General features: G+C 43.9%; 1 protein-coding gene across 2 annotated transcripts in view; it reads right to left on the reverse strand.

Moving 5' to 3' along the window:
* BORCS5 (BLOC-1 related complex subunit 5) overlaps positions 1-6,203 on the reverse strand; it is a 97,373-nt gene extending 91,170 nt beyond the window's left edge. Inside the window, exons 1-2 of one of the 2 annotated variants that reach the window (XM_086401978.1) lie at positions 6,065-6,203; positions 2,921-3,064 (exon numbers count right to left, since the gene is read on the reverse strand). In XM_086401978.1, coding sequence (XP_086258104.1) covers positions 2,921-3,064; position 6,065 — 145 coding nt within the window. In that variant the 5' untranslated portion in view covers positions 6,066-6,203. Of the gene's footprint in view, positions 1-2,920; positions 3,065-5,685 lie in introns of both variants that reach the window. The other variant, XM_086401977.1, reaches the window with a different exon arrangement.
* Positions 6,204-13,437: the final 7,234 nt, after the last annotated feature.

The following is a 13,437-nucleotide window of genomic DNA, read 5'->3' on the forward strand; positions in this document are numbered from 1 at the left end:
AGTTGGAAGCCAAGTCCCAATTAAAATCCAGGTTATGGAAGCCTTGTAAACTGTTGGTGAGAATATAATTTGGTGCAGCCACTATGGGAAAACAGTATGGAGGTTCCTTAAAAAACTAAAAACAGTACTACCATACGATCCAGCAATCCCGCTCCTGTGCATATATTCAGAAAAAACAAACACTAAATTGAAAAGATACATGCACCCCAATGTTCACAGCAGCATGATTTACAAGTAACAAGATATGGAAACAAACAAGTGCTCATCAACAGATTACCGGATTAAGATGTGGTAATACATACACACTGGAATAGTAGCCTTAGAAAAGAATGAAACACTGCCATTCGCAGCAAAGTCGATGGACCTGGAGAATATTATGCCTCATGACAGAAGTCAGGCCGAGCAAAGACAAATGCTGTATGACATCACATATATGCAGAATCTAAAAAATAATAAAAACGAATGTATATGCAAAACAGAAGCAGATTTACAGGTGTAGAAAAAAAACAACTTGTAGTTACTAAAGAGGAGAAGAAGTGGGGAGGGACAAATTACAGGTATGAAATTAACACATGCAAACTATTAGACATAAAATAGATAAGCCACATGGATACACTGTATAGCACAGGAAATTAGGCCCATTATATTGAAATAACCTATAATGGAACATAATCTACAAAATACTGAATCATTATGCTGTACACCTGAATCTAACATACTACTGCAAATCAACTACACTTGGATAAAAAATAATAAAATCCAAGGAGCAATGCAACCACATCCAGCTGTGTTGCATTAACTGCAGTGCACTAACTATTCACTCCCAGAGTTCCCAGGGACGATTTTAAATCTGAGGTTAACTTGCCTTAACACCAAACCTTCTTGTAGATGCTTCCCATGCTAGTCAACTTATGAAGTATGAGTTAGTTCAAATGGTCAAAGAAGAAACAGTAATTCCTGAAAAATATTAAATATATCTCAAAGTTCTGGGTTTTTTGTTATTTATTTTTTAGTTTTTTGTTTGCTTTCAGAATTTCCCTGAAAAGTTGACTCATTGGAAAAGACCCTAATGCTGGGAAGGACTGGGGGCAGGAGGAGAAGGGGACAACAGAGGATGAGATGGCTGGATGGCATCACCAACTCGATGGACATGGGTTTGGGTAGACTCTGGGAGTTGGTGATGGACAGGGAGGGCTGGTGTGCTGCGATTCATGGGGTTGCAAAGAGTTGGACACGACTGAGCGACTGAACTGAACTGAAAGTGGAACAGGGGCTTCCCTGGTGGCTCAGACAGTAAAAGAATCTGCCTGCAATGCAGGAGACCCGGGTTCGATCCCTGGGTTTGGAAGATCTCCCCGGAGAAGGGAATGGCTCCCCACTTCAGTATTCTTATCTGGAGAATCCCATGGACAGAGGAGCCTGGTGGGCTACAGTGCAATGAGTCACAAAGAGTCAGACACAACTGCGTGACTAACACTTTCACTTCTTAAAGTGGGGACAAAAATAGATCACACAGGCCTCATCCAGTTCTATAAATGTAAGATGTTTTCTGTATTATACTATACCAGGTTAAGTAAACCAGGGTAGGTCAACCAAGTCATTTATAGTTCCTCATTTTTTGTGAGGAGAGGAAGACAGAAAGACTTTGGGAGGAGAGAGGGCATAGTTCACAGGAAGAAGAGGCATGATCAGACTGACTGTGAGCAGCACTACTTGCAATTCCAGAAGCAATCAAGGACAGAACACAAGTGTCCACCTCTAAGTTTCTAAAGATAAAGGTGTATCTTTTAAATCTGATTGCACAAGGATACATGAAGATGGGAAATTCATTAATGCTGGCTTCTCTGGAGAATCACATATTCCTTAAAACAACAGAAACTAACGAGAAGATGGGTAACAGGATACAACGTGCTGTTTTGTGTAAGAACCAGACAAGTTTACTGAAGTTTAACACCGAGGCCTGCGGGCGAAGACTGAGAGCTTGTATTTCCTCATCTATAAAGCAGATGAAGTACTGGGAAGAATGAGATGGTACATGGACCATTTATAAAGCACCATTTGGGTTTATTTTTGTTTTTTAAGGACAGCGTGGAATAGTGTAACTAGTAGATTTGACATCAGTGATACAGGTTGAAGTTCAGCCTCTCTCTGCTACTTGTCTGATCAGGCACAAATCATTCAAACATATGTAATGATGTAAGAACTAAAGAATTAATATATCTGTTGTGTAGGGGAAGGAAACTTTTAATATAAATAGTTCTATAAATGTAAGATGTTTTCTATTATACTGGACCAGGTTAAGTAAACCAGGGAAGGTCAACTAAATCATTTATAGTTCCTCATTTTTTGTGAGGAGAGGAAGACAGAAAGAGTAATTCTTATAGCAGAAATCCCATTCAGTTAAGAGAAAATCATTGGTCTTTGGGACACTCACATATACTTTGTAAGTGTGCTAGCCGCTCAGTCCTGTCTGACTCTTTGTGACCCATGGACTCTAGCCAACCAGGCTCCTCTGTTCATGGAATTCTCCAGGCAAGAATTCTCAAGTGGGTTGCCATGCCCTTCTCCAAGGGATCTTCCCAGTCTTTCCAGGTCTCCCACATTGCAGGCAGATTCTTTACCATCTGAGCCACCAGGGAAGCCCAGAGTGACCTATAGATATCAATTAAGTATAATTGTTCTATTGTGTCAGTTAGGATCTGTTACTTTACTAACTTTCTGTCTGGAAGGTCTATCCCTGATGTCAGTGGGGGACTTACTATATTCAATATCCTGTAATAACCTATAATGGAAAAGAATCTGAAAAAGAATATACTCACACACAAACACATAACTGAATCACTTTAAAATATACCTGAAATTAACACAATCTGGTAAATCAACTATACGTCAATAAATTTTCTTTAATGCAAACCCTTACCTTTCAAAAGTGGCTGGAAGGTTGGAATCTCTTGCAACTTGATGACATCAGGATCGTTGCTGACGTTCCTTGAGGCCTGGGAGCCTTGAGCTACAACCACAATATCGTCCATCTTGGCTCTATGCTTAGCTGGAGAAGGGGTCACTGAAAATAAAGTTACATCGCTCAGGAGTTGCATGTTATTTAGCCACCTCTGTCTCAACAAGGCTGTTTTCACTGTAGTCATTAAAAAGGACATTCCTACACACAAAAAAATGCTAACTGTACTTACCCTGTGGTGGGGGCTGGAGTAGGGGAGATGAATTACAGAGGACCTGTTTTCTATGGTGTTAAAAAATCCTCAGACTTTACAGGAACATAAGCTATCTATTTGAGAAGGAAATGGCAACCCACTCCAGTATTCCTGCCTGGAGAATTCTATGGACCAAAGAGCCTAGTGGGCTAACGTCTGTGGGGTCACAAAGAGTCAGACACGAATAAGCAACTAACACACACGTGCCATCTATAAAAGTGCTTTTGTAACTAAAAGTTTATGCAACACACAAAATAAGCAGATTGTTTTTGTTTCTTTGATCCTCCTGATGTTTGTCCCTATTTCCCAATGAGAAAATAAGGGTACAAGATTTAGCTGTGACTTACTCAAGGTCAACAGTGCTAGAGACAGAGTTAAGAAGGGAATGGGAGGTAAATGGATTATTGGTATACATGGCCCATCCCTGCCATGCTGGGGTTGCAAAACTGTAGCCACCCTACCACAGTAAGCCTGGTACATTGAATAGATCCTAGTTACCGCAAAAAAAAACAAAAAAAACAACCCTGAGTGTCAACCCTAGATGACCACACCAGCCTCCTCACCCCTTAAAGTCACAGGGCAGAAAAAACCAGTGGGACAACGGTAGGCTGAGCCAAAATTAAGAAATTTGAAGGACTGATAAAGAGGCAGATCAATTTCAGGTTTCTAGGCAAATGTAAGCCATTTAGAAGAAAGTGATTTAAGGACGCCCCAGGCCAAGACATCCTGCGTTCCCAAACATCTTCTGGTTGGGGAAAGAATGAATCTTTATTGTTTTACACTCTAGAAGGTAGTATTTGCAGGCTTACCATAATCATGTCTCAAGGGTTGATCCAAACATGCCATAGAACCATCCTGCCTCCTGCAGGCTAAAGTCCCTGGAGGCATGGCCTTCACTCTTAGAATCTCAGCTGCTTTCACTGCTCTTCAAGAAATGTCTCTTAGCCTCTTTTGGTAATTTATCTAATGTTTTTACAAACCTCAAGCCAGAAATCTTTCCTGGGACAAAGTGATTCCTCTATCCCCAGACTCCAGAGGATAACAGACTTCACTAGATTCCAGATAGCCTCTACTGCTGCTGCTGCTGCTAAGTCACTTCAGTCATGTCCGACTCTGTGCGACCCCGTAGACGGCAGCCCACCAGGCTCCTCCGTCCATGGGATTTTTTCAGGCAAGAGTACTGGAGTGGGGTGCCGTTGCCTTCTCCGAGGTAGCCTCTACTGCTTGTCTGTAAAATGGGGCTACTGAGAGGATTAAACATGAACACATGTGACGCACTTAGCCTATACTATTTGGCAGCATTGGTTAGTATGCTCTGGTACTGGTCAGAACCCATGCTGTTGGTTAGAAGGCGAACAAGCCTATTAAAAAGATGACATACTTCTTGCAAAACATGATTCTGGCCTGACACAGAGGCAAGAAAGTAAAGGATAACAATTATTACTGTATTTGTTATAAGATACTGCATTCTGGATCTTCCAAAGAAATAAAAATGTAGCCATAGATATCGTTCACAGTTAAAAGCTATCTCAATCTAGCCCCCAGAATGGTCTGAACTAGCCTTGAAGGTCACATTTCAGTGTGGAATACCTCTAACTCTGTTAACTTCTACATTTCTGAATTACACGTCCTACCAAGGTCAGAGCAGCCCTATTTATGACCAGAACTCTTTTTAGGCCCCAGTTATAAGCCAGTTTGGATTAACCACTCCAGAGCTTATTATCCAGGGCAGCCCCAGTGGTTTTAGGGTTTGGTGTGTAGCAAATAAAAAAATAAAGGTGAAAACGATCCTCAATTAAGGATCAGCTGTTTGAGTGCTCACTACATTACAGGAACAAAAATCGTCCCATTTCTACATTAAACTCGAAGAGAAATCTAAAAAATACGGATGCGGAAAGAGTAGGGCAAAATACCAGAACTTGCCTTCATGGCCAACTTCTATATGAGAAAGAGAGCCGAAACACCTTCCGATGGGAAGATGCAGTTTCTGGACATGTTCGCACGCAAGGGTTCAAAGCGATTGTACACCTGTCACACGCCCCTTCTCAAAAGGAATTTCTAGGACCCATTTTTAAGGAGGAATCTGTTCTTTGAGGTTCTATGACCCATCCATTGTGCGACCCCAATCTCACCCTGCCAGTCGTGAATATTAAAGCCAAATATTAATTAGATAGTCTTTCAAGGAGTAAGCTGCAGCTGAGACGAATAGCTGTTTTGAAAATCAAAAATGGGCTTGGGCGCCCACGCTGGTTTAGCTTGCAATCACAGCACTGGTTCCCATCAGGGGAATTAAGGCTAGGACAGATGATGGCTTTTTTTTTTTTTTTTTTGCTTTTTTAAGAAAAAAAGCACAGCGAGGGCTTTCTATGCGTTCCCGTCCGCCGGCCCCAGTCCCCAGCAGGCTGGGAAGGCAGCCCGCCCGGCATGCAGGCAGGGCTGGCTGGAGAAGGGTAGAATTAGTTAGGACACCGACCTGAGGAGTTCAGATCGTTGGGTCGGCTCTCGGCCTCGGAGCTCTGCTCACTGCCCATGATGCCGGCAGCGGTGGCAGCGGAGGAACGACGGAACGGGCGGCGACCGCTCAGGCGGAGGGGCGACAGAGCAGGGACCGGGGGACCGAGATGCGGAGGCTACACCGGCTGTGATATAGGGATGGTGCGCCCAGCCCACGCGGGGGCGCGGACGGTGGGGGACGGAGAGGCCCTATTTGGGGAAAGGCTTGCAGGGAGGCACCGCGGGGATGCACGCCGCTCGCCCTCCCGCCTTCTTTGGGGAAAGCAAAGGCAAGGAGGCGGGTGAACGCCGGGAACCAGCCACGCCTGCGACCGGCGGGCGGCGCCGCAATCACTCACTCGCTCCAGGGGCCGCAGGTTCGTTCCTTCCGCGACGCGGATTGGCAGCGACGGCTGCGCTCGGCGGTCAGTTCCGGGTTAGAGTGCCCCGCCCCCTGCCCGAGGGAGGGCCGGGAGACGCTAGCTACCCAGTACAGAGGGCGCAGCCTTAAAGGGCCAGATCGCCTCAAATGCAGAGCCGCTCCTAAGATTGAGTTGGTTCCTATGGTAGGGATGCGAGTCACCTTTAAGCATCATCTACACGCTAGGCAAGATACCTCTATAGTTGGAAATTTACTAGTAGGTTTTTGAGGGGTTTGTTTTTACCTGTGTTTGCGGTTTTTTTTTTTTTTTAATGTATTGCTCTTTTTCATTTTTTAACATGACATTTGTTTATATTTATTTTTGGTTGTACTGGGTCTTCCTTGCTGCAGGAAGGCTTTCTCTAGTTGTGTGGTACAGCGGCTACTCTTTACTAAGGTGCCTGGGCTTCTCATTGAGGTGACTTCTCTTGTTGCACAGCTTGGGCTCTAGATCATTGGTTCAGTAGTTGTGGTGCTTGGGCTTAGCTGTCCTACAACATGTGGGATCTTCCCAGACCAGGGATTGAACCCCTGTCCCCTTGTATAGATTGGCAGATTCTTTACCACTAAGCCACTGTGCTATGCTTAGTCACTCAGTCCTGACCGACTCTTTGCGACCCCATGGACTGTAACACACCAGGCTCCTCTGTCCGTGGGGATTCTCCAGGCAAGAATACTGGAATGGGTTGCCATGCCTTCCTCCAGGGCATCTTCCCAACCCATTGATCTAACCTAGGTTTCCTGCATTGCAGGCGGATTCTTTACCATCGGAGCCACTAGGGAAGCCCTTTTGATATTTTTAAAAATTGAGATGTAATTGACATACAACATTATATTAGTTTCAGATGTACAACATTATGACTCAATATTTGCATATGTATGCTGCAAAATTTTAAATCCTCTTTTACAGATGGAAAAAGAGAGGTGCTGGATAGACTTAAGTTTGGAATCCACAACATCAAAGCACAAAGTTCCTATTCTAGTTCCCAAAGCTGGGAGTTTGGCAGTGGCAACCATACAAAAAAAAAAAAATTAAAAAAAAACACTAGATGGTGAAGGAAGGAGCTGGAAATGAGAGAAGAATGAATAGAAAATGCTGATTCTTGTGTTAGGGTGTTTGTGCATCTTCAAAAGAAAGTGGATGCCACAAGTCTACTTTCTGGGAACCTTGACATTTACCCACAGGCATTCTGAAAGTAGAAAAGGCAAGAAGGAAGTAGAGATAATGTGTAACAGAAACTGTCAACTTTGGCAGGTCAAGGATGTCAAGGTAGCAATGCTTTCCCATTCAGGAGTTGGGTGGCTATTGCATTTTCAGAACTTTACAGATCATATTGTTTCACAAAATTTTAGCTAATGCCCTGAGTTTTCAAATAAACTATGATTTCATTATATATATATATTTACAAATTGAGTCAAAATCTAATTTTTTTAATTTTTAAAAACTTTTTATTTTATATTGGTGTATAAGCCAATTGGGCTTTCCAGGTGGCACAAGTGGTAAAGAACCCTCCTGCCAATGCAGAAGACAGAAAAGCTGTGGGTTTATCCCTGGGTTGGGAAGATCCCTGAAGGAGGGGCATGGCAACCCACTCCAGAATTCTTGCCTGGAGAATCCCATGGACAGAGATGCCTGGTGGGCTATAGTTCATAGGGTTGCAAAGAGTCAGACACAAGTGAAGTGACTTGGGCGATTAACAATGTTTTAATAGTTTCAGATGGACAGCAAAAGTACTCAGCCATACATATACACGTATCCATTCTCCCCTGCAAACTCCCTTCTCCTCCAGACTGTCACATAACATTGAGCCGAGCTCCCTGTGCTGTACAGTAGGTCCTTTTTAGTTATCCATTGTAAATATAGCAGTATGTGCATGTCAATCCCAAACTCCCTAACTATCCTTTCCCCTCTGGCAACCATAAATTCATTCGCTAGGTCTGTGAGTCTGTATCTATTTTGTAAATAAGTTCATTTACATTGAAGTGATAAAAGTATTATTAAAGAAGTATATTAAAGAAAGTATATTAAAGAAATGATAAAAGTATCATTTAGATTCTGCATATAAGAGATATCATATGATATTTCTCTTTTCCTGCCTGACTTACTTCACTCAGTATGACAATCTCTAGATTCATCTATGATGCTGCAATTGGCATTATTTCATTCTTTTTAATGGCTTAGTAATATTCCATTGTTTTATATTTTAAGCTCATCTGATGCCCATAAACAGATAACCTCTTCCTGGTAACTAGGTTGTAAGTGGTAAAGCTAGGATTTAGGATTCTCTGATTACAAATCTCATGCTCTTTCCTTTGCTCACCATTACAATACAATCATCCCTTGAGATTTATATAAACCACCAGGCTGATGGAACTGAAAGAGGTCTTGCCTGGGAAATTCCATGGACAGAGGAGCTTGGCGGGCTACAGTCCATAGGGGTCCCCAAAGAGTCAGACACCACTTAGTGGCTAAACAACAGCAACAATGCATGTGGGATCTTAGTTCCCTGACCAGTTTTTGAGACCACACCCACTACATTGGAAGGCAAAGTCTTAACTACAGGACCACCAGGGAAGTCCCAAAGGGTTTATTCTTGATCACACAGCTCCTGAGTGATAAAACCAGGGTTCACGTTTTCTAAAACTCATTATACCTCTATCTACTCCAGACTAGCTCCTTCTCCTGTGTCTTTATCCTGCTGGGCACTCCATGCCAGAAGCCTTGGAGGCTCCCAAGCCAGAAATCTGGTTAACCTCACCACCATATCCAACCTGTCACCACATCTGAAAAGCCTCTCTCCTTAATTTATCTTTTGTCTCCATGCATAGTTCAGGGCTTCTTGACTTCTTTCATTTCTTGGAAGGCAGGAGGCCTCTGGCCGCACTTCCTTCAATGCATCATTCATGTGACTGGCACAGAGAATTTTCTAGAATATTAGTCAGGTCTCTGAACCTGTCACTGCCCTACTAAAAAACCTTCAATAATCCTCATGGCTTCAGGATAAAGTTTCAAATTTAGCATATGAGAACCTCATTGCCCTGACCCCAGAGCAATGTTCTATTCCTTTCTATACAGTCAAACTTCATGCTGATCAGGATGAAATTCCCTGAATAGTCAGGCTGTGTTTTCTCCATCTAGAATATTCAGCTTTTCTCTGTCCATCTCATTAACTGAACTTCATCCTTCAAGGTTTAACTTAGAGTTGAAAACTTCTGTCCACACAAAACCCTGAACACAGGTTTTTATGGTAGCTTTATTCATAACCGCCAAAATTTGGAAGCCACCAATGTATCCTTCCCAATGGGCTTCCCTGGTGGCTCAGACAGTAAAGTGTCTGCCTGCAATTCAGGAGACCTGGATTTCGACTCCTGGGTCAGGAAGATCCCCTGGAGAAGGAAATGGCAATCCACTCCAACACTCTTGCCTGGAAAATCCCATGGACAGAGGAGCCTGATAGGCTACAGTCCATGGGGTCGCAAAGAGTCAGACTCGACTGAGCGAAGAAGCTTTTAATATATATCCTTGGTAAGTCACTTCAGTCGTGTCTGACTCTTTGCAACCCCATGAACTCCAGCCTGCCAGGTTCCTCTGTCCATGGGATTCTCCAGGCGGGAATACTGGAGTGGGTTGTCATTTCCTTCTCCAGGGGATCTTCCCCACCCAGCGACTGAACCCACAGCTTTTATGTCTTCTGCATTGGCAGGTGGGTTCTTTACCACTAGAGCCCTGGGAAGCCCAAGGTATCCTTAGGTGGGTATATAAACAACCTCTGGTCTAGACATTGGAAGAGAAAGATGAAGAGACACAGAGGAACCTCAAGCACGTATTAGAAAGTGAAAGAAGCCAGTCTGAAAAGGCTGCATGCTGTATGACTCCAAGTACATGACATTCTAGAAAAGGCAAAAATTTGGAGATAGTAAAAAAGACTTGTGTTTGCCAGGGTTTATGAAAAGGGGAAGAGATGAATAGGCTAAACACGGAGCATTTGGGGGGCAGTGAAAATACTCTGTAGAAAACTGTAATGGTGGATACTTATCATTATGTATTTGTCCAAGCCTACAGAATGTACAACACTAGGGATGAACCTAAGGTCAACTATAGACTTGGAAGGATTTTGATGGGTGAGTGTAGGTTCATTGTACATGCATGTGTGTGAGCTCCGTCGCATGGTTGTATCTGACTTTGCAGCCCAGTGGACTATATAGCATGCCAGGCTCCTCTGTCTACGGGATTTTTCAGGCAAGAATACTGGAGTGGGTTACCATTTCCTACTCCAGGGGATCTTCTCAATCCAGGGATCGAAACTGTGTCCCTTGCATCTCCTGCATTAGCAGGTGGATTCTTTACAGAGCCACTTGGGAAACCTGTGTAACAAATATACCTCTCTTCTTCAGGATGTTGGTAATAGAGCAGGCTATGCATGGGTGGCAGAGAAGGCAATGGCACCCCACTCCAGTACTCTTGCCTGGAAAATCCCATGGATGGAGGAGCCTGGTGGGCTGCAGTCCATGGGGTCGCTGATGGTCAGACACGACTGAGCGACTTCACTTTCACTTTTCACTTTCATGCATTGGAGAAGGAAATGGCAACCCACTCCAGTGTTCTTGCCTGGAGAATCCCAGGGATAGGGGAGCCTGGTGGGCTGCCATCTACGGGGTCGCACAGAGTCGGACATGACTGAAGCAACTTAGCGACTTAGCGATGCATGGGTGGGGGCGGGGCCTATGGGAAATCTCTGTACTTTCTTCTCAATTTTGCTATGAACCTTAAGTTGCTCTTTTCATACTGTTCACGGGGTTATTATTTTCTTGGGCTCCAAAATCACTGCAGATGGTGACTGCAGCCATGAAATTAAAAGATGCTTGCTCCTTAGAAGAAAGGTTATGACAAACCTAGACAGCATATTAAAAAGCAGAGACATTACTTTGCCAACAAAGGTCCATATAGTCAAAGCTATGGTTTTTCCAGTAGTCACGTATGGATATGAGAGTTGGAACATAAAGAAGGCTAAACACCGAAGAATTGATGCTTTTGAATTGTAGTGTTGGAGAAGACTCTTGAGAGTCCCTTGGACTGCAAGGAGATCAAACCAGTCCATCCTAAAGGAAATCAATCCTGAATATTTATCGGAAGGACTGATGCTGAAGCTGAAGCTCCAATACTTTGGCCACCTGATGTGGAGAGCTGACTCATTGGAATAGACTCTGATGCTGGGAAAGGTTGAGGGCAGGAGGAGAAGAGAGCGACAGAGATGGTTGGATGGCATCACTGACTCAATGAACATGAGTTTGAGCAAGTTCCGGGAGATGGTGAAGGACAGGGAAGCCTAGCGTGCTGTAATCCATGGTGTTGCAAAGAGTCCAACATGACTGAGCAACCAAACAACAAAGGTGCTCTTAAAACACAAAGTCTTAACAATTTTTGAACTTATGCACTCCTCCCAGAAGCCAAGATTAGACTTCCTAATCTGAGCTTCCTTAGCTAGCTTTTTCTATTATAACATGTAGTCTTTACACAATCATTAATTTACCTGTGTTTCTCCCCACCGAACTATAACTGAACTATACGGATGTCTTTCTCCCCACTGAACTATAACTGAACTATAAGGATCTTGAAGGTAGGTGTGTAGCCGAGCAGGACCCTCTGGGGCCTTTCCAGGGTAGGCCCCTCCCCGACATCCTCTGTGGTAATTCAGGCATATTTCATGAGGTTTTCAGATGCTAAAAACCACCACCAATTTCTTCCAAATAGAAGAAATTAACTACTTTGTTGGGGGCCGGCGTGAGGCACTCCGCCCATGGCAAAGGTCATGAGGAAGGAGGCTCGACATACGCAAAGGCGGGATCAAGCCTCAGGAGTCCCCCTGGAAATCCTCGACCATCTACCCCCATAACCAGAGCCTGCCTACTTTACTACTTTGTGCTCTCACTTACACCTCTGACTTTACGGGGGGCTGTCCCCCACCACCTCTTTCAGAGAAGGAGTTAACTTAGAGCTCCAGTTAATAATTCCTGGGCGTGATAAGAGTGTTTTAACCTACAAACACCTCTGAAGGTTCTCTAGCCTGCCTGACAGGCTTGTCCGGCCACATATGATTGCTCACAGCCTCTCAACTGTGAGAGGCACGAGATGCTTTAAACCTTCTAAAAACAGGTTCTTTAGAGAAGTTAGACAATTATTAGCATAAGTATAGTGGGCTGATTAGAAATTGTATTGGTGAAGGGTTTTTCATTTGTTGAGCCAATGTTTACTGCTAAGTCTCCACATCCCCTGCCCTTACACACATTAATGAATATATAGAAGAAATAAGTATTAACCTTTGATATAAATCACATTAGACCTTAGGCTAAGTAAATTCTTTCCTTAACTAAAACCCACTACACCCTCCTCACCCTATAGGAATGTAACTTTATTTGGGTGGCGTCTGTTTTAAGAATAATCACCCTTGGAGAAAAAAGTGTTCTGGTTGACTGACCACTGTCACAAGGAGAGGGTCATAAATTGTCAGCAGGCCCCCCTGGCCAGAAGATGATGTAACACCCCTAAGACCTCTGTATACATTTGTATGAAGCACTTGACTTTAATAAAAGTCAGGACTGCTGTCCCCACGTGACTTTTGTATAACATCTCAGTGTATAAAAACAGACTCTGGAAAATAAAGAATTGGGATCAGTTTCTCGAAATACTGGTCTCCCCATGTCTCTCTCTCTCTCACTCTGGCTGAGTCTCCATCTGGAGCGCAGAACCCGCCATGCTTACTAATTATGCCTGGGCTTCTAAGATCCAACCGGGGAGGCCTCAGTGTCTCCTTTCCTTCGGGAGAACGGAAGGATGCCTGCGGCCTACGTAAGTGGTGCAAACTTCTTGTCTTGAAGTTTTATTGGTCTCCCGCGTAAACCAAGCTACTCAGCCTCTTCTCTCTACTGAATTTTCCTACTGAGCTATTCTCATTCTATTACTCTTTATATCTTTGATGAATGTTTAAATAGTCGCCGAAGCCGTCTCCCCTTCGAATACCCTGGATCAGCCGGGGCTGGACCCCAGCACTACTTGATGATAGTCAGCAAATAGCTCTTAATCCTTTTGGCACCTAAGGATTGATAATGTTACCTCACCATCAACCAATCAGAGAAATATGCCCAAACGATCACACACCCTGGGACCCTCCATCACCTGGCCTTTAAAAATGCTTTGCTGAAATCCTTTGGGGAGTTAGGGAATTTTGGTGGGGGTCGGGGGGCACAAGCCACCTGTTTTCCTAGCATGGCCCTGCCATACACCTTTCTCTGCTCCACACTCCAAACTCTGAT

This window comes from Bos grunniens, chromosome 5 (genome assembly GCF_055505025.1).
Source record: "Bos grunniens cultivar Pamir isolate PY7600 chromosome 5, Bosgru_T2T1.0, whole genome shotgun sequence".
NCBI classification, from domain to species: Eukaryota; Metazoa; Chordata; class Mammalia; order Artiodactyla; family Bovidae; genus Bos; species Bos grunniens.